General features: G+C 36.1%; 1 protein-coding gene across 2 annotated transcripts in view; it reads right to left on the reverse strand.

Annotated features, from left to right (window-relative positions):
* Positions 1–8,780: 8,780 nt before the first annotated feature.
* The window catches only part of TMEM135 (transmembrane protein 135), a 248,001-nt gene continuing 234,248 nt past the window's right edge, over positions 8,781–22,533 (reverse strand). For both annotated transcript variants that reach the window (XM_034666176.1, XM_034666175.1), the window contains 5 exons: positions 19,091–19,154; positions 18,029–18,105; positions 13,861–13,959; positions 12,977–13,044; positions 8,781–10,749 (listed from right to left, as the gene is read on the reverse strand). In XM_034666176.1, the coding sequence (XP_034522067.1) occupies positions 10,617–10,749; positions 12,977–13,044; positions 13,861–13,959; positions 18,029–18,105; positions 19,091–19,154 (441 nt within the window). In that variant the 3' untranslated portion in view covers positions 8,781–10,616. The remainder of the gene's footprint in view (positions 10,750–12,976; positions 13,045–13,860; positions 13,960–18,028; positions 18,106–19,090; positions 19,155–22,533) is intronic.

Below are 22,533 nucleotides of genomic sequence, written 5' to 3' on the forward strand. Positions count from 1 at the left end.
ATAGATTCCATTGTAATTTCTGGTTGGCTTTTAAACTATAACACTTTTGGGGGAGGGGAGGGGAATTACTTCAGAGTGTATATGTATCTTTAACTTATCACAGTTTTCCTTCAACTAATATTATACCATTTCATACATAGGATAAGGATGTCACCATAGTATACTTCCTTCTTCCCCTACCTAAACTTTTTGTAATTGTGTTTACTTTGATATTTTGCTATTTTTGCTTTCAGCAATTATCTTTTAAAGAGATTTAAAAATAACAAGTTTTCCTATTTTACTACATATTTATATTTCCACAGGTATTATTTCATATTTGTTTGAAAGACATCTTGAGCAGTGAGAAATGTATAGAATTGTTGAGTCATTATATTGTATGCCTGAAAGCATAATGCTGTATGTTAATTGTACTTGAAGAACAAATTAACATTTCCGGTAATGCAGGTCTGCTGATGATATAATCATTGTTTTTGGGTGTTTGAAAAATTCTTTGACTTTGTTTTTTGAAGGGTATTTTCACTGCATATAGAATTCCAGGTTGACAGATTTTGTTCTGTTCCTTTTACTATATTAATGATGTGCTCCACTGTCTTCTGTCTTCCATTTTTTACAATGAGAGGTTTCCTGTCATTTTTATCTGAAATCCTCTGTATGTACCATGTCTTTACCCCCCTTCTTTAAATGCTATATAAGATTTCCTTTTTATCACCGGTTTAAAGCAATTTAAATGTGCTTTGACATGATTCTCATGTTTCTTGTTCTTGGAGTTCAGTGAGCTTCCTGGATCTGTGGGTTTATAATTTTCATCCAATTTTAAAACGTGGACTCCATTATGTCCTCAAATGACTCGAGCGAAGAGGAAAACACAAAATATTTTTCTGTACCTCTCTCCTCCTCACACCCATCTCATGTCCTTTGAGGTCTCCCAACTATATGTGTACCAGTTCACCAGAAGTTGACCCATGGCTCACCGAGCTTCTTCTGCCCACTTTTTCCCCCAGCAATGTTTCACTGTAAAGTTTGGGATAGTTTCTGCTGCTAGGTCTTCAAGTTCCATAACCTTTTCTTTTGCTTCTAATCTACTACTAATCACATTGTTATTGTTGTTGTTTTCCTCATTTTATCTTTTATCTCTTACAAGTTATTTTCTGGTCCTTTTTATATCTTGCATGCCTCTACTTAACACGCTCAGCTTTCTCTCTTCTTCCTATTACCTTCATGAGGAGGTATACCATATGCCATATAGTTTACAATGTTTTGTACACATTACAATTCTATTATTTGTGTCATTCTGGGTCTGTTTTTGTTGTTTTCTGCATGTGTTTTCCCTTCTCTTATGGGTTCTATTTTCTGGGGTTTTGCATGTCTAGCAATTTTTTATTGGATGATAAACACTTTGAAGTTTACCTTGTTGCATGTTCAACATATTATTTGTATCCCTATATTCTTCTACTTTGTTCTAGGAGAGAGTTCCTTAGAAATGGTTTGATACTTTTGAGGCTTTATATATATATATTTTTAAATATTTATTTATTTGAGAGACAGAGTGCATGCATGTGTGCTGAAGTGGGGAAGAAGGAGGGCAGAAAAAAACTTAAGCAGGCTCCGCACTGAGTGCAGAGCCCAAGGTGGGGCTCGATCTCATGACCCTGAGATCATGACGTGAGATGAAACCAAGAGTCAGAACATTCAACTGACTGCACCACCAGGCACCCCAATACCTTTGAGCCTTTAGTCTTGGGTTCATTTTGCTCTCCTACTGAAGCAATACTTTTCTGACTCTCTTTTCTGGTGCCCTCTGAATTACAAAGTTTTCTACTCTGGCTAACAGGAGTATAAACTATTCACTGCCTTGTGTAGACTGCAGTGATTGCTCCCTCTGCTCCTTTCAAGTGGTTCTTTCTCCAGTCTCAGTAGTTTCCTCCCATGCATACAGAAGTACTCAGCTTAAGTCTCAAGGGGAACCCTCTTTAAATCTCTAGGCTTTCTCTCTGTGCAGCTTGCTCCTCTCTTGTATTCTGCCTTATCAACTTCACCCATTTTGGCCTCTCTGGACTCCCATGTCTGTTTCCTCACCCCAGGGAGACCTCTGGGCACTCTGTGGTGTTCCCTGAGTTGTAATCTGGAATCTCCCTCCAGGTATCAGCTGAGGCAATCACAGGAGTCCAACTTGTTTATTGTCCTTCTTTCTGGGATCAATGCCCTGCAGTGCTTGATGTCTAGTGTCCGAAAACTATTGTTTTATATACATATTACCAGGATTTTTTGGTTTTGTTTTTGTTTTTTTCAGGTGAGAAGGTAGTTCCAATTCTTGTTCTTCTATCTGAGCTGCAAGTAAATGTCACAATCATTTTTGGAAGCACGATTTTTATTACAATGTCATATGAGGACTTTTAACAGAGAGAAGTAAAGATGCTACTTCTTGTCAGGAACTGTTATATTCTGAGACAAAAGAAAAAAAAATCTTAGAACTCTCAACTCTTGGAGATCTGAGCTCAAATTCCAGTACTGTCACCATGGGCAAATTATCAGCCTCCCTGATTCCCAGTTCTCTCACTGGTAAAATAGAGCCAAAAATATCTACCTCACAGGTTGAAGGTTTGAATGGGATGTAAACAATCTACCATATATCACAGGCACCTCATACATTTCAGTTCCTTCCCTCCCCCCTAAAAATGAATATCAGAAGAAGCTATTTGTTAGGGCCCTGCTATATTCTTAAGAGTGATCCCAAACTTCTCAAATATCTAAAGATCCTTCTGTTATAAGAAAAGAATAATCCTAATATGCTACTGAAAAGCCAGACATGAAGCATAATTCTAGGAAAGCTGCCTGTGAATTTTCACCCTGTGAAAATGAACAGGAAGGAAGAGACTTGTGTCCTGCCCTGTCTACTTCTGGTTTAGATTTGGCAGTTTTTACAGTGGGGAACAATCCAGAATTCCAGCTCTGTCAGGAAAAAGCAAACAAATGAAACAGATGACAAATCATCTGTCTAAGACCTGAAGCCAAATCGGCTCCAAGAGCTGCTGGAATGGTAGTAGAGGCCAATTTCCCTGAGTATTTACAAAATCATTTGTAAGGATAATATTTTCCAGACTTTTACAGGGATGGCTAAGGGTAGATTTTTAGTCTGCTGACTCCACAAAGTTAGCATATATTCTGCAGGCAAGGGCTGAGACCACCACCTTCCACCCTAACTCCCCCACCCCACCCCATCCTCCAATATAAAGGCCTGGTTTAGCCACAGAGATGGAGGATAAGTTGTGGTCCTTGCCCTTCAAATATATACACCATCTTCTAAAGGAGGAACAGTTGAACACAGCTAATGAGAATCAAATGGAAATATTAGCAAACTGCTTCAGGAAGACAGAGATAAAAGATCAGCAAAGCCTTCAAGAGGTAACTGACTATTTCAGGATACAAGCAGAAGTGGAGTAGGGGAGGAAAAGAGAACATTCTAAGTCAAGGGACAAAGGGATACAATGGGAAATGAATCTGAGATCTGATCTACAAAGGATTGAAATATATCAGTTAGGAATGTTTTTAGCTGGGTCATAGGGTAGCTCTATTTTTAACTTTTTGAGGAACCTCCATCCTATTTTCCAGGGTGGCCGTACCAGCTTGCTTTCCCACCAGCAGTGTAAGAGGGTTGCCCTTTCTCCATAATGTTTATAGCAGCAATGTCCACAATAGCCAAACTATGGAAAGAGCCCAGATGTCCATCAACAGATGAAATGCTAAAGAAGATGTGGTGTATATATACAATGGAATATTACTCAGCAATCAAAAAATGACATCTTGCCATTTGTAACAACATCAATGGAACTAGAGGGTATTATATAGCTAAACGAAATAAGTCAATCAGAGAAAGACAATTATATGATTTCACCCATATGTGGAATTTAAGAAACAAAACAGAGGAGCATAGAGGAAGGGAGGGAAAAATAAAATAAGATGAAATCAGACAGGGAGACAAACCATAAGAGACTCTTAACTATAGGAAACAAACTAAGGGTTGCTGGAGGAACGGGAGATGGGGGGAAGAGATGAATGGGTCATGGGCATTAAGGAGGGCACAGGATATAATGAGCACTGGGTGTTATATATAATGGATGAATCACTGAACTCTACCTCTGAAATTAATAATACACGATCTGTTAATTGAATTTGAATTAAAAAAATAAAATTATTTCCCATTCAAAACAAAGAAAAGAAAAGAAATGTTTTTAGCTGAACATAACAGAATCTTTGACTAATATAATAGAGCCTTAAGTGATTGAGGTTTGTTTTCTCAAAATTCTCAGAGGTGTGTGGTACTGGCTTTGATTAAATGGCCCAAGAATATCATCTGGGAGGCAGGTTCTTTGACCATTTTTCTGTTCTGACATCTTTAACACAGTGGTTTTTCATCTTTGTACTTTTCACCTCATATTTGCCAGGTCATTGCCACAGATCCATATCCCATTAACTAGTGTTCTAAACAAGAGAAAAAGGAAGAAGCTAAAAAAGCTTTACTTAAATCACGGAGGGAAAAATTTCCCAAGAGCTTCCCAGATTTCCCATTACATCTTACTGGCCCAAACTGGATCACATGACCATCTTCAGAGAAAAGGATGGAAAAATATCTGGACAAGAAGAAAGGAGTGACATGAAAGGCCTAGAAAGAGCATGATTGATCCCCCTGAGCTGGGCGTATTGCTGCCTTAAACAAAATCAGTGCTCCACCAACAAGGAAGAAGGATTAAATAACCATGAGGTGAGCAATTATCAATGACTTGCAATCTACTTTTGAAATTTAATCCAAGTTATAAAAGGAGTTCTAGTAGGGGGAAAAAATGCTCATATAATTCAATTATACCTCTAGCTTTGTAGATTTATTTATCCTGCCTTCACAAGTCTCAAGAAAACCCTAATTCCTGAGAATGACAGGCTTTAAAAACTGCAGACTCAGATTTAGAAGCTACTGAATTTCTTCCCGTAGTTTTGCAGATTTTACCGAAATTACGAATTCCATTACAAAAGAAGGAACTTAAAACTTTATTCATATAAAACCTCTTTTAATACACTGAACACATTTCCAACTCAATGAGCGAGTAACTGCTATCATTCTTAAGCATTACAAGGCCATCCAATCATTCATGCCACCAACTCTGAATACTCTGACGAAGCAAAGTACCTTGTTGGTTAATACCTAGTTTGACCACTGGCCTCCATTCAGGTCTGTATTTATAATGCTTGCAGACATGGCCCTCATTCTGATAATCCTGAGAAAAATCCTCATTCCTCCTCTTTCACATACCGTGTCTCTTCACTACGCCAAGTTTGGTAGTGTATACCTGTCACATGCATCACTGGAATATAACTCCAGACAGTCCCACTTTGAATGAAACCCTCTAGCTCACTTCTGAGGGGAGAGGAGAGAAAGAGAAGCTACCTCTTTTTCTAACATATTAAACAACATTCCTTGAGGCTCTTCCCTGACCAAGAGTCAGACTGATGTTTATGTCTCATCTTCAATTTCCTCTGAAAGAAACAGGAAAATAAGAATTTTTTTTTCCCCTCTGGAGAACTCAAACTGAAGAAATAAGGGGCAAAAATGTGGCACAGTCTTGGGAAGATAAGAAATAGGAGGGAGGAGGGGAGGCGGAAGTGTGTGTTAAGAGTCTCCTCTCACCCATCCCTTTCAGCACCCCACCCCCATAACGACCAAAGAACGACAGGATTACTTCATGCTTTAAACTTTTGCGGACCTTTGGCCCCAATCCATCCCAATAGCCACAGCATCCTCCTGTGTGACGAAAATAATCTGAAAAGGAAATTCATATAAGGGGTTGAATGATAACTGAGACATTGAGTTTAACAGACATTGAGGAAGGAGGCCTCAGAAATTGCCTGGTCCAAATTAAGGGACAGGGGAAAGTAATACTCCTGGATGATTTCTGTTGATACAGGTACACAGGTCCACTTGTGAAGGGCTGGACCTTCCCAGCCACGTAGGGCTGCAGAGGCTTGTATGTTGTATGTCAAGACCAGGAAACATCCTATTACCCACAGCTGGGGGTTTTCTTACAAGATCAGAGTGTTATGCTTTAGGGTGGGGCAGAGGAGGTAGGCACTAAACTGAATAAAAAACTGAACAAGCAAGCTGGCTTGTGAGCTGGAGAAAAAGTACAAATTGCACCTGACCTGATGCCTCTGCTATGGACCAGATGGGGTGTGTGGGTGTGCGTGATTACTGGAATTTTCAGGTCTACAAGGACAAAGCCTAAGGTCCAATATATTATTTCACTTAGGACACATCTAGAGGAGGGAGAGGTGGAAAGAAAAGGGAGAAAGCAATAGGAAATGAGTTCTCCCTCCTTCCATGTAGCCACACCAAGTCAGGTGATGTCACGGGGTTGTTGAGAAGAGGTTGACTGTCTTGAATTTAAAAGCCCCACATTCAGAGGAATGTCTCTTTCCACATGTGTGCAATTACCCTCTGTACCTTCAGCCTAAGAAATGCAGAGCCATATCAAAAGTCATTGTCCCTGAAAATGGTTATTCCATTTTTATGATCCCACGAGAGCCCCCCACCCTACCAGCTGCCACCCAAGGAAGCAATGGGACGTTCACACTCAAGCGGCATAGTTGGCAGCATGGAACACCAGTCAGCAGAAAAAACGGCAAGAGGCACAAGGATGAGCAGTGGGGAGGGGCAACACAAGGTTAGACATAAAGATTCCAAGGCTGGGAAGGAGGACAAAGGAGAGAGCTGGGACAGAGAGGGGAAGAAGGAGAGAGAGGCCACATCAAAGAGCAAAAAAGTGTTACCAGATATGAATTCTTTCTTCCAGTTCACCACAGCAGGAAGCTTAAGGCTACATGGGCGAGACACAGTGCCCCACTGCACTCCTAGGACACATGCTACATCATGGCCAACTTTCTGCCCCTTCTCTGCTTCCAGAAGCCACACACCTACATCAGTCTCCTTTCTTTGCAGTTTACCCTTTACAAATACCTGCAGAGCAACAGCAAAGTCACCTGGCCTATAGCTAAAACAGAAACACAGCCTCAATCCTGGGGTCCCCATATCCTAGGCTCGAGGAAAGCATCACACAGCCCCAGGATCCATGTCCACACCCCTGATCTCAGGGTCATCTCAATCCTGGACGTTCCTTTCCTTGGTAATTGCACAAGAAGGCATTGCAGAGCTAGCGAAGGCACCACCAGCAAAGCAGCTATAAAAAGGAAGACACAGGGTTGAGGGAACTGTCAGAACAGTCTCCTGAGTGTCCAAATTCAACTAATCTTATTTATTACTCATCACAGTCTCAACCCAGCCCTACAGGACACATTCATTTCTTACTCTTTTTCTTATGTTTTTCTTGGTCATTCATTTTCCAGTTACCTAAGTTCTCTACCTGAAAATGAGTAGCAGGTGGAGAAGCAGCAGCAGGTTAAGTTGTTGGGATAGACAAAGTGTTTCAGGTATCTTAACAGTTCAGAAATGAATACTTCTGTCTTTATGGAACAAAGAAATCACCCACATAAGAATGATCTTGTTGCTCAGTCAAACTACTTTGTCTTTACAATAAAAATAAACCACAGAAAGAATTCAAGGACTCCACGGGCTTGGCAGCCTCTCGGAGTCAAAGGTGGTGAAGGCCAGGCCGTGGCTCGCAGTGGGCACGTGCCCTCTGGCCCTGCTGAGAGGCTTCTCGGAGCATGTGACATAAGCCAATGGACGAAGCTCCTTGTGGGTAAAGAAAATTGATTTTCAATAACTATACATTGACAGAGGACCTAGAAACTCAGGGCTGTGATAAAATACAAACAGAATACAAATTTGTCACTCTTAACAACAAAATCATATGTTAGCCTAGGCGCAGTCCACGAGGGGAGGAATGCACGAACTCAAAGAGAAAACACTGTGACAACTGGCCAATTCAGGTTTCATCACACAAAACAAGTTCATTATAGAAAAAAAAAATTATAAAATCTGAGAGCAAAGAATAAAAAGATACAATTCTAAATTAAATAACAATGGACTAAGCAACAAATGAAGGCCAAAAATAAACTAGATATCAATCAAGTGACAACCATGTCCAGAGATCAAGAAAAAAGTTACAGAAGTGACCACAGGATTTGTGAAACAACAGAACATGGTTTCACTTCAGACATGAGCACTCAAATGGTTCAAACTATCTGATGAGAAACTGGCAAGAATCTAATAGATTGGAGACAATCTGTTACCTTGCAACCCCAGTCTTTACTGGGTTGGTACTAACTCTAGGATTTCATTCATGCAGGAAATAGCAATGAAACCACCATAATTCTATCCGTACCCCAACGCACTGTCTTCCAGACTACATAACGATGTGGGAAAAGCTAAGGGGGCATATCCAGGTTTCCTGCAGTCAGTTCTGGCGGAAACTTACCATCGGCAGGATGTCTTCAGTATATAAATGGACTAAAAAACATGTTTTGGAAAGGACATCTATTTGACTTTACTTATGGTGCCAAGTTGAAGTGAAACCTGATTGGTTAGAGGTAGAAAGATACTCATTTTGATTGTCTTCAGGAACACTAACAGTCTTTTGTTTTCTCAAACAGCTACACTTTGCAGCTGTCTCAGTGAAATCAAACCTCTCTTTTCACCACGGCAAATTAGTTAACTATTCACTCAAGCTATACATTCATTACTGTATTCTGCTTCATGATGGTTATTTCATTTTACATTTTATATTAAAAAAATGACTATAGTTTGAGAAAAAAGTAAATCATAGAAATGCACCTTTTGACAGTAAAATTTTACTCAACAATCTCATCAAATTTCAGTAGGATTTGTCTTTCAACATCATAGCCTTTTTAATGTTAATGAAAACAATAACTGATGAATTAAAGTGTTTTTCTCTTAAGCAGGCAGGAAAAATATTATAAACATAGTTTTTAGATAAAGAAAATGAGGTTCAGGAACAGTGCTTTCTTCACTGCTATACTTCATTTTTAAAAGTAAACACAGTACCAATTGTCATTTTGATTCCAGTGAATAAAAACTTAAAACTTAATTTATTGATGAATTTTGAAGTCTGAAACCAAAACGATGCCTTAACGGTACTAATAGACAAGTCAATTCCAAAAAGTTAATCACAATGCAGAATTTTAACCTAATTAAAGTGGCTCTCTCTGTTACCATGGTGCCTTTTTGTTGGCTTTCAATTTGCCATTAACAACCAAGGATAAGATTACGTGTAAACAGAAATATATAGGGCTTGATGAAATTGAATATGGAAGATTAAGCATTTTTAAAGTCTGGGTTATAATCCTTGCTGCAACACAAATTCTACTGTATAATTAATTTACAATGGCCCAAAGCTTTTCAGCAACAGAATGATATTAAAAAAATATACCATCATCCCTTTTTGTTACATTAACTGTAGATGTCATAACCAGTTAAGCCTTTTATTAACTTAGAAAAGTATAACCTTTCCCTGAAAAACTCTAAAGAGTAATCATATTTCAATCACAGCTGTCCTGAACTAACTCATAATCAACAGTGACTATATTTTGTCACTTCTTTTTTCTAACAGGAATAAAAATGGTGACAACAAGTTGCATCCCATTAGTGATGAAATGAACTTTTTAACAACTATGAGATTTTTATACTGTTTGTAGTAGTAAATAGCCATTGTGTAGGTGGAACAAAACGACAAACTTGCCAAAACTACTTTTGATCCCTTCTAAATCTACAATGGCAAACAAATTTAGCCATGAAGAATTCAGTCCTTATAAATGAAAACAAACATCACAAACCCACAAGAGGTTTAAAAGCAACTTCATTTGCTTTTAAATATTCAAGTGTAATGCTTCTGCAAAAGACTAAAACATACATTTCAACTGTATCAGGTATGTCAATTTCCATTTACTCCTAACCTGCCATTAGTACACAGGTTCACTGGGCTGCCAGACAGCCCAACTCATCATGGAGAGAGATGAAGGTGTCAGTAGAAGACGACATGGATACCACGGCATTTATTCAAACAGCATAAGACCCGTCTTTGCATCCCTGAAGTAAGAATGGCCACTTTCTTCAATTAAATTGCTTTATACTAAAGCAGCATTGTCTGTGAAGAGTTACTTCATATCCATACATTTTACAACTATGGTTACCAATTCAAAAGTTAAAAAAAAAACAAAACCAAATCCATGTACCCGTGATCCTTTGTATCCTAAAACATAGAAATATTCTTAGTTTTAACCAAGAATTATATTGGAATGAACTAAAAACATCTTTTAAAGTAATTTAAGTATACTCTTATTTGTTACTACATTTCTACATAGATTATTTAAGATTGCTTGTGGACATAACTTAATCAATAATATAGCATCATGTCAATCGCTAAAGCGACGCAGAATCAGATTCTGGCTATGGAAGGGTGCTTAATTATTAAGCAACACCTTCTTAAAAAGCTTCTGTACTTCTGATTGGTAAGAAAAACAAACAAAGAGCATCTCTCATTGAAGTAACACTGAAGTTCAAACTCAAGACTCCTTCTTTGTGATTCAACATAATTAACTCTTCAGAAAAAAATAATGAAACATTAGGTCACACTAATAAATTACAGTCATCTTCAAGAAAACTCGATGGGCAACTCTGGTGTTACAGTCGTATATCTTGGATCCAACCTAGGGATAAAATCCTGAAAGTGTTTAGATGCACCAGTACCAAAAACATCAAGGACTTTTCGGTTCATGACAGCAAATCTGCAAAACAGAGGACACAGTGAACAAGTATTTAATGAAGTTTATAAAATAAGATGATTTACTTAACATATCTTTCATGGAATGGGAAAACAGAAAAGACTGACATGACAAGACTTAATGGCAGATTCAAAAGTCACACTGATTCTCTCTACCTCAAGATTCACTTTCTCATATTTTCTTTAAAGAGATAATAATCCCCAGACCTAAAACCCCAGAGACCCCCAGAAACCCTTCTCAAGTTCTTTCCACTAGATTATGTCAAATAGAAAAACAGGTTCATTTTAACTTTTCTGATGAACGAAATCACAGGAAACAAAATAAACAAATGACTGAGCTTAATATTACCAATGAGGCAAAGGTATTAAATGTAATTTCTTTCATAACTGACATTTTGATGTCTCACAATCCATAGAAAACACATCCAAATGTGTAGTATTTAATGATTAAAGGGAAAACAGCATATAGGTTTTCAAATTTCTAATAGACACAACAAAGTAAAAGCATACCCTCATTTTATCCATCACCTAATTTAAAAGATTAAAAAAAATTTTTAAAGACACATATTTAGCTAATGCACAGGAGGAACCTGTGTCTCTATGCCTGATCCCAAGCATTTCTTCTGGGGAGAAGAGTGAATTAAGTTTTGAGCCCTTGAATAAAAAGTAATGAAGGGCAGATACATGCTACAACATGGACAAATCTTCAAAATATTAATGTAAGTGAAAGAAGCCAGTTACAAACAACCACATGTTATAATTCCATTTATATGAAAGATTCCGAATAGGCAAGTCTGTGGAGACAGTAGGTTAGTAGTTGCCTATGGGTGGGGAGCATTGGGGTTAGGGTTGATAGCTAAGGAGTACAGATTCTCTTTTGGGGGTAATGAAATGTTCTAAAATTGTAATGATGGATACACAACCCTGTGAATATACTAAGAGCTACTGAATTATACACTTTAAATTAGTGAATTGTAAGGTATGTGATTTATGTCTCAATAAAGGTGTTTAAAAAGATTAAAAAAAAAAGTTTTGAGCCCTTGGCCATTGTCACTATTCCAAGAACAAAAATGTAACTTTCAGTGCGTTTCCTAAGTAAGTTCCCTTCCAAAATAATCAACTGGTTAAGCTCATTAATGGGCAAAAAACTAAATGACAAAGAAATAGATGATTAACTAATAATAACATAAAGGACACACAGAAATCATGGCTAATAGGAAGAATGCTGAAGCCAGACTGCCTGGCTCATATCCCACAGGTCCTGCATCTGCGGTGTGACTCTGACAAGCTAGCTCCCCTGTGTGTGCACCTCAATTGACTCCCATATACAATCAGGATCATAAAAGCACTTACCTTATAGAGCTATTTCAAAGATTAAACACATATGCATGTGTACCTGTGTTGTATGTGTATGTGCGTGTATCTTAAAACCATATCTGGGACACAGTAAGCACAATACAACTGTCTGCTATTAAAACTATGACTGATAGTAATATTAGTAATAGCTGCAATTTACTAAGTGCTTACTAGGTACTAAGTGCTATTACAAACATCTCGATTTTCCCACAACCATACAGAGAATACATTACTGTTTCTAGTACAGAGAGAGAAACGGAGGCTCATGAGGGTAAACAACTTTCCCACCAGTGACACAGCTAAACGTTACCAGAGCCAGAGTCAAACCTAAGTCTGTCTGACTCCAAAGTCCACAGTTTTTCTGTTAGGTCAAGCTGCCTCCCAAAGAATTAGATTAAGATCAGAAAATGCTAACAAAAACAATGAAGAACAGAATAATAAAGGCAGAGGAAATTATGCTTATAATATCAAGAAAGAATAGTATTTTTTTCCCCAAATGGAAATCATTCAATCATTTAGGCACAATTTCTAATAAATCTGCTTAGTATTTTTAATCAAAAAGAAGAGATCAAAGACTTTAAAAGTGAGACTTCAGTGTATTATGTAGCAACTAACGAGCAATTTTCAGATCAACACGGCATTTTCCTACAACATTTAAAATATCTAAAATAATATAGGGAAAAGAAAAGTCAAAACCATGTTCACTAAAAGAAGACCCCATGTTATTCTTGTTAAGTCGGTCATATTTGCTTTATACGTAAGAGGCCTACTTGACCACTGAAAGAATATTCCCTCAAAGAGATGGAAAGATTCAAAATCTGTTTTGTGGCAAATGCCTGTTTTCTATGGTCAGGTACAACGTCTCCATCACTTACTTGCCCTTGGTGAGCCTTAAAAGGAACTTCCAGTAGGACGGCCTCAAGGTCTGAACTTCCATGACAGCCTACGGTTAGAGCATTCAGTTTAAGACTTCTTTTAGTCAATAGGAAATATGATTAGTTGTATTAGGCAATAAAGCATTTTTATCTCTTATTTTTATTGCTCATTGTATTTTAAAAACAACAGTGATGATGATACAAAAATACGTATTTAGGTTTAAATTGGTTAACTATCGAGAATCTTTGTAAATATGCCCTCAAATAAGAATACTGCTTATGAAATAATAATTGAGTTAAGTCACTATTATTAGGAAAGCATTTACTGAATACTCATTAGATAACTGGCACTTCACTAGTTATAATGAGTTTATCAACCTGGCAGCATTACTCAAAAAGGGCAAATAAAAGTGGCCCCCCCAAATTTTGCAAGAGCCCTAAAACTATTAACATTAATAATGATGATTACAGAATTTAAAGAAATTGAACAATGCTTCTAATAAACTAGATTCTACATTTATCCTCACTGCCTGAGTAATACTGGGGAAGCGCAATTATTCTTATTTATGCTCATAGTATCTTCCTTCTTCTAAAAGTTTAATTAAACTGGGCATTCTAGCCAAGGTACTAGAGTAATAATTTACTTATAAATTGGACTCTACTTAAAACTAAAAATTACTGTGTTCAGAAAACATGAATTGGCCCGTTAAGCTAATATGTTCGATGATTTGAAACTTGCAAGCTATCCTGGTAAAAAAAAAAAAATTAAAATAAAAAATAAAATATAACCAATAGAAATGTTCCCAGGCCTTTATTTCCCCCCACTGGTTTAATGTACGGAAACAGAAATAATCTTATTTCTCATTTCAGAAAGCTGTACTTACTGCCTGGAAGCAAATTGCTGTAGAGATGGAATAGATGATCGTATCTGCATGGGGAAAATAGGGAACCTTTCCTGCTTCAATACCTTTGAAATACATTGTCTGGGATGGAAAACAAACATAATCCAAGATTTATTAAAAAAAAAAAACAACACACACACACACCACTTTAAATAGCATTAACAATACAGTGAAGCAATATATTCACTCCCTGTCTACAACTATTTTTTCTACCTTCTAAATACTAATTATCCTTTCAGAGCTCAAATTACAGGTCGTATTATCTTCCACGACAGCATTAAGTGTCAGTCCTTGCCTTCCCGCATTCCCTCACCCAAAACCTGAGATACCAGTAATAATACTTCTCTGTGAAACTGAGTAACCTTTTATTGCTACTTCTTTCATATCATTTATTCTTCAATGTTTTTTGTATAATGCTCAGGTCCTCCCTTCTCTGCTACATCTATTTACTCACTCACTCATTCATTCATTCAACGTTTAATGGTGTTAATTAACTACATGCTGGGCACTATGCCAGGAGCTTGGGATTTAAAAATGAATACAATAACATCTAAGTTGGTGCATAACAAAAATAACTAATGCACTTAGATGTATAACCATGTATATACATTTATTGTGTGTGTATTTTTTTTTTTTTGGCCCCCCTGAGAAGGGAGCAAATTACTCTGTCTAGGACAAAGGACCAGAGAATTTCAGAAATGAGTAAATTTGAGTAGTGCTTCTCAAACCACCTGTAGTGAAGAAACATTTTTTTTTTCGAAATTCCAGTTGTCATGGCTTGTTGCTTTTACAATGCAATAAAAATAAATTACTAGAAAAATAAATTTTAAAAACACAAAATTGAACCAAATTTTCACTCTTATATTCAGAAGACAAATTACTCTGTCAAGTTGTTATAAAAGTTTCCAAATGCTTGCTCTCAATTTCTATACTTATCTTGTCCTGAACTGATAACAAACAGTTCCTGGACTAGCACTAGTCTGCTGACTACACTTCTAATAGTGTTGCTCCCTAAGAGGCACAAGATGGAAAAAGCAGGGGTAACAAGCTGGGTTAAAGTACATGATACATATGAGGAAGGACCAGCCCATTTATATGGATAGAACATGGAGTAATTCTTGGCAATAGTTTCTCTGAAACATGGGAAAGCTAAAGTAGAACCAGTAAGAAAAGTGGAAAGAAGAACCAGCAGAGAACAGTGTTACAATCAGATGAAGGAAGGTTCAAGAAGACATGGGTGGTCCATGCCCTAAAGAACATGGAATAATTTTCCCCAAAAAAGTTGTCTATACAGCTGGGTTTTATTTAATATTCATTATATAATAATATAGAATTTTAATAAAAATAACTTCAATCTGTAAGATAATGTACAAAGAATTATAATCTACTAAGGAAGGAACATATACATGGGCCACCATTTTGAAAACACTATACGAGTATATTACAAAGTACAGGTATATTGTAGTGTATTCATATTGACAAAAATGAAATCTGGATGTGGTAAAATGGCATCACAGAAACATATGAAACAGGTATCTCTTGATATATGGAATAACTGTTTTCCTAATTTTTTATAATAAAACTTATCTATTGAACCATATTCTAAGTTAATGAAGGGAGGGAACCATATCCTATACTTCTATATGCTTACCAGCACACCTAGTACAGTAATGGGAACATAATAAGTATTCAATAAATATGTCTTGCAAATAATTTTTTCCAAGAAAAATGTTGTCTAGTCAGCTGACTTTTATTTAATATTCATTATTATAGTAATGCAGGATTTTAATATAAAATTAATTTCAATCATAGGAAAATGATTGCCTATTACACCAGAGTCATTCATTCCACAAAGGACACAGTAAGTTTAAATTTGTGATTTTCTGAATTAAAAAAAAAAAATTCTCATCAGCATACTTTATATCCAGTTTCTTTTAACAAGATCAAATATGGCCTGCTGATATAAGAAGATAGCTATGCCACTGTTTGGCTTAAAAAACTCTATCCAATTAGGGAAGCAGCTATAAAACACACCTTTTACAAACTAGATCTTGATATTGGATTTCCCCTGTGTCAAAGAATGTATCTTTGCTAGCTAGGCGATGTGTTCTTTCTAATTTTTCCCTTCATTAGCAAGTCTTGTCAATTCTATCTCCTAAATCCAAATTTGTATGTTTCTCTCCACCCCTACTGCTACTGTCCTGGCACTAGCCACCATCTCCCACCTGAGACAAACTGTTCTCCCAGCTTCCAGTCCTGCCTCTAGTCTATTCTTTATATAATGGCCAGAATGTTTTTTTTCTTCTTAAAACACGAATTGAATCATGTCATTTCCATGCTTAAAACTCTCCAATGACTTCCAATTGCACTGAGAAAAATATCAAACTCTCTCTCTGCCACACACACACACACAAACTTGAATAAAGCAAATATGTAATTCTCTTAATGTCATTAGGGACACAGATTCTCAGTGATGTAAAATTTTTATGAAAATCAAACAAGTTAAATAAAAATCTGTAATCTTAACTTTGAATTAGAAATATCAATATGCTCATTACTTTCTCTTTCTCTAAAAACAGGGTGTGGGGGGGGAAGGATTCTCTAGCTCTGTTCACTGGAAATGCCATGAAACCTTGGCTAGCCGGGGAGCAAGAAACTTCTAGTACCCAAATTGAAGTCTCTAAATACCATTTCCCGCCAAAAGAAACTAGTGGTCTTTGGAGAAAAGGCTGATTCTGTGCCTGGGGCAGGAAATGTCCACGAAGAGCCGGGAACATCTTGTTTTACCACAAAGCAAGAAAGCTACCAGAGATATAGGCATTATGTGAAGAAGAAAGAGGAGCCAACTTTCAGAGGCTCTCATGGTCAAAGATAGGGCAATGACTGCAATGACTGGGTCGAAACAAATCAAATATGTTGAAATTCATGTCTTATAATGACACTTGAAAATAAAGACTCATAGATCAATTTTGCAAAATGCCAGAAACTAATTCATTCTGAATACCAGTAAAGAAAGGGAAGTAATCAAACATTTTATTATCCCTTTGTGAGCAAACAATTTCAGAGTAACCAGTTGAAAAGAGAAAGTTCTTTTTAAAAGAATTCTGACCAATAACTACTAAGAAGAAACAATTATAGATTATGACCATTTTGCAACTCTGAAAGAAATAATAAACCCTGGCAATGATTAACAATGGCTGCTAAAAAAATTAAGTGAAAGCCTAATTGGGAGTCTTATATTAGCTCTATTTTTTTATATTTATTTATGTTAGCTCTATTAACTCTGAGCCCACTGATCAATCCTAGCATCACAAAAAGGGAGACAACCAGACATTTCTGTGCTTCCTATTACGATGCAATGGGAACTCATACACAGAGTAAATGTGAGCTATTTCGGTCCCTCTTCACCTCCTAAAAATTGAACCTGAATTGCTTAAGCCTCTGTTAACAGTTTACAGGAAATATGTGGGTTAAAGAAACATGTTAACACCACCAGTGAGGATACAATCAGCAAAATTCAGAATGTGGGATTTCCACAGAACTAATAGCCTAGATCTTTAACAAATAAATGGCAAGGAAAAAAAAGAGGTGGAGAAGGAGAGTTGCTATCAAAAAGTAAAAGAGACTCTGGATCCCAATTAAAACAAGGAGACTGCAAAAAGACATCTGCGAGACAATCAGTGAGAATATAAGCTCTAATAGGATACATATTAATATCAAAGAATTACTAGGTTTTTTTAAATGTATGAAAATGGTATTTTTATTATACTTTAGTAGTACTACTGATCTGTTTGTTTTTAAGGAGTCTTTAACCTGAGTTGGAAGAAGTGATATAATGTCTGGGATTTGCTTCAAAATAATTCAGTATTTGTGGGGTTGGGGCAGTAGAGATGGAATGAGATTGCTCAAATGCTGTTAACCCTTGAAGCTGTATGATGGGTACATAAGGGTTACTTTATTCTTTCTACACTTGTATATATTTGAAAATAACACACATAAAGAAAGAAGAAGAAATGGGAGAACCGATTTTGTAAATACTTGTATAAGATTGACTTGCTCTTCTAAATTGGGATATATATTTGTTGCTAAACCAGCTAGAAAAGCTCTATATATCCTTTGGAGATATACACGCATAATAATGTTTGCTTACCTCCACCAATTTGGAAGCTAAATACATGGAAATTGTTGTACTTTTATAAAACATCATTGATGCTCCTGCCAAAAATCCTGAAACAACAAATAAAGCAAAACTGATCAAATCTCAAAGTATTTGTTAGTAAGTCACTCAGAAATGTCAATTCACTTAAGTAAGACAGAACTGATCTGCAGTACTGCCTTTTGTTATACAAAATCAAGGACAGGAACAGACTTGATGACATTAATATGGGGTGAGTTTATGGGTATCATATATTCTTAAATTAAGAAATTGGCCTTCAGAGTCAGGAACACACTGTTCTGATACACATATTACAAGAAACTTTACATTCAAAATTTAACTTTAAAAACAATAGTGGTCTTGACAAATATAATGATTTTCAAAAATAATTTTTAAAGGCTACTGATATCATTTCTTAGTGGAAATATTTATTAATCTATTCTTCTAACAGCTCAAATTACTTTTAGTGCTGTCATCACACTTCTCTCCCTAGTAGTGCCTTCGTTCTATTAATGGAAGACCAAGGCAGGGGGAGGCCTAGGATACTGTTAGCAGGTATATTACTAATAAATATCTGAAAATTGTCAATTTAAGTTAAGTAGCATGTATTTGCAACTTGTAAAAATGTTAACCTTACATTTTAATTTTTATGAAATTATTTACGTTTCTAAAAAATATATATATATATATTTTATTAGACTATATGTCATGTGCTTATGGCAAAAACAGAATAATTAAAGAAATAGAACTGCATTTCCATTAGTCACAACATTTTTTAAGTTTTATGTTCTTTTATGACACATTCCCTATGATTTCTGGCTTATAACAGGACAGATACCCAAGTCATTATACTGCCAATTCAAGACACCTGATGGCAAGAACACCTTGACAGGTTAAACTCTGCAAATGTAAAACGTTTGGACTAGTGCCTCAATAGGGATTCTATTACAGGGAAAGAGAGTTACATAGAAATCAGATGAATTTGGAAACTATTTCTGAGACATTCCTACAACTGATTGATAGAATAAGAACAACTCTGTTTTATCATTGCTTTACCAGCTATAATAGCATGCAGCTCATCATCCAGGTTTCTGACCCAGCGCAGGAAGCAACTAGTACCCTGTATCAAGAAGAAAATGCAATGACTTCAGTTGTTTCATCTCTAGAAAAGATACATGTAACATCTAATAATAAGTCATTAGCTGACTGTGGAGGCAAATCGCTGATCCTATCTAAATCAAACTAAATGCATGATTGGGAAAATTATCAACAATAACCTGCAATAAAGTTATTGTTCTGGATAGACTCTATTAAGAAATTATACATAATATTTTTATTGTCATCGTTTTTCAAAATGAAAGCATAAATTCTACTTTGCCTAGATGTAGACTCACTCCCACTCCAGCACGGAGAAAAGCTGGGTAAACTACAAATCTAAGCCAAAATTCTATACTCAGATAAAATATTTTTCAATATGAAGATGAAATAAAGACTTTCTCAGGTGGATAAACACTGAGAAAATTCATCACCTACAGACCTATATTACCAGAAATGTTAAAGGTAGTTTTGCAGGCAAAAGGAATATAATACCAGTTTAGATCTGTAAAAAGAAACAAGGACCTCTGAAGATGGCAAAATGAAGATAAATTTAGAAGTTCTTTTTAATATTGTTTATTTTTATAAAAATAAATTAACTCTCCAAAGAAGTGGTCAGAAAACTACAGCCCACTAGCCAAATCTGACCTGCCACCTGTTTTAGTATGGTTCATGAGCTAAGAATGTTTTTATACTTCTCAATGGATGAAGTAAATAAAAGAATAATATTCTGTGACATGTAAAAATCATAGGAAATTTTAATTAAAGTGTGATAAAGTTTTATTAGGGGCGCCTGGGTGGCACAGCGGTTAAGAGTCTGCCTTCGGCTCAGGGCGTGATCCCGGCGTTATGGGATCGAGCCCCATCAGGCTCCTCTGCTATGAGCCTGCTTCTTCCTCTCCCACTCCCCCTGCTTGTGTTCCCTCTCTCGCTGGCTGTCTCTATCTCTGTCAAATAAATAAATAAAATCTTTAAAAAAAAAAAAAAGAATATAGCTAGGCAGGGCACCTGGGTGGCTGAGTTGTTTAAGTGTCTGCTTTTGGCTCAGGTTATGATCCTAGGGTCCTGGGAACGAGCCCCACATCGGGCTCTCTGCTCAGCAGGGAGTCTGCTTCTCCCTCTCACTCTTCCTCTGTCCTCTCTTCGCTCTCTCTCAAATAAATAAATAAAATCTAAAAAAAAAAAAAAAGAATATAGCTATGCTCCTTTATTTCTATATTGTCTATGGCTGTTTTCACACTACAACTGCAGAGCTGAGTAGCCGTGACAGAGACCAATCATATTGTCCACAAAGCTTAAAATAGTTATCATCTGGCCCTTCACAGAAAATGTTTTCTGACTCCTGGTCTAAAACAAAAATGGTACAATGTATTGGGGGGTTAACACATGAAAAGATAACCATATAACCACAAAGGACCAGAAGGAGGAATCTGAAGTATACTGTTGTAAGATTCTTACACTATACATGAAGTGGTATAATATTAGAAAAACTGATGAATTTTAAATCTTTACTATAAAAGTTAAGGCATTTACTAAATTTAAAAAGAGGTATAAAGAGTAAGCCAACAGTGAAGAATGAATTTAAAAAATATTAAAAATTAATAAAAATAAAAAATAAAAAAAATATTTTTTTAAATCCAGGAGGCAGAAAAAGAAAAAAAAATAGTGGAACAAATACAAAACAACTAGCAAGAAGATAGATTTAAATTAAACCATATCAAAAAGTAAAGTAAGTCTAAACATACCGATTAATAGAGATTATCAAACTGGATAAAAAAGGAAGAACCAACTACGTATCATCTAAAAGAAATCAACATTTAAATTGAAGACACAGAAAGATTAAAGTAAAAGAATAGAAAGACTATATATCAAATATAATCAAAAGAAAAGTGGAGTAGCTATATTTATATCAGACATTGCAGACTTCAGAGCAAGAATATTACCAGAAATAAAGAGGAACATTACAAAATGAGTCAGTTCACTAAGAAGACACAGAATAAATATGGATTGTTTCCCTGTCCTTCTCTTAATTACATTCTTACAAAGATGTTAATGGCATTGACAATTATATTTTAAATTGCATGTGGCTTTGGAACACACTGTGCCATTATTTTTTTTTTAAAGATTTTATTTATTTACTCAACAGAGATAGAGACAGCCAGCGAGAGAGGGGACACAAGCAGGGGGAGTGGGAGAGGAAGAAGCAGGCTCATAGCAGAGGAGCCTGATGTGGGGCTCGATCCCACAACGCGGGGATCATGCCCTGAGCCGAAGGCAGATGCTTAACCACTGTGCCACCCAGGCGCCCCACTGTGCCATTATTTTTTATACGAGATTTTCTGACCCATTTATATTTTCTGCAGTTTAAACCACTAGTTTGTATTACCTGAGCAAATAAATAGTAACAGAAATTAAAGCAAACAAAAACATGTTCTGAGATATACTGGATGGTAGAGAATAACCAATCTGGGATAAAAATGTTGGAGATAATCCACATGTAACACTTAAGAGTTTATGTTAAGAATAAATATAAACTCAATGACATGAGAAATGAAAAAGAGTATAAATATAAACATATAATTGCCAATATTTTGTCCTACTAACTCTTGTGTATTCAAAGACATTAGTAATGTTTCCTAGTCAAACCATATTGAAAATATTTTCAATATTAGTAATATTTCATAACAAGTAATTATAGTTTATCACTTATTACCTTTGTTCTCCTGCCCATTTCAAAATACTTTGCCCACACCTACCTTTTTATGAGTAAACTTTTACATAAAATAATACATAACCATCTTACCCAAAATGACTGGAATTTAAGTTTCTCAGCATTAATTTTTTTTTTAGTTTTAAAACAATGTGTGTGTGCGTATGCATACAATTACCCTTAGTCAACACATTTTACCATTTGTAATCTACATTTAGATTTAGAATCTAAATTTTTGATGGTTTAATAAAATATCACTAATATGATTTATATATGAGTGACTCCCATGAAACAAGACACCATTACTTAAAATTTCAGAGTACTGTGTAATGGATGATCCCTACAGAAGCGTTTAGGTGTGTGCTTATATGTGTGTGAGTGCGTATATAGGAACATGCAGAAAGGGTTGGAAGAAAGTTCACTATGGTTATTTGAGACAGTGCAGGAGGAATAGTGAGGAGGTCAAAGAGGGATCATAAGTCATTGCTTATATAAGCTACAAAAGAAAATCTTTACTGGCTCAAGTACTGATATCAGCTAGAAGGGATCTGAAATACGATTTTTTTAATTATATTATGTTAGTCATCATACAGTACATAACTGGTTTTTGATGTAAAGTTCGATCATTCATTACTTGCGTATCAGTGCACCATGCAATACGTGCCCTCCTTACTACCCATCACCAGCCTATCCC

Source organism: Ailuropoda melanoleuca, chromosome 8 (assembly GCF_002007445.2).
Source record: "Ailuropoda melanoleuca isolate Jingjing chromosome 8, ASM200744v2, whole genome shotgun sequence".
Taxonomy (NCBI): domain Eukaryota; kingdom Metazoa; phylum Chordata; class Mammalia; order Carnivora; family Ursidae; genus Ailuropoda; species Ailuropoda melanoleuca.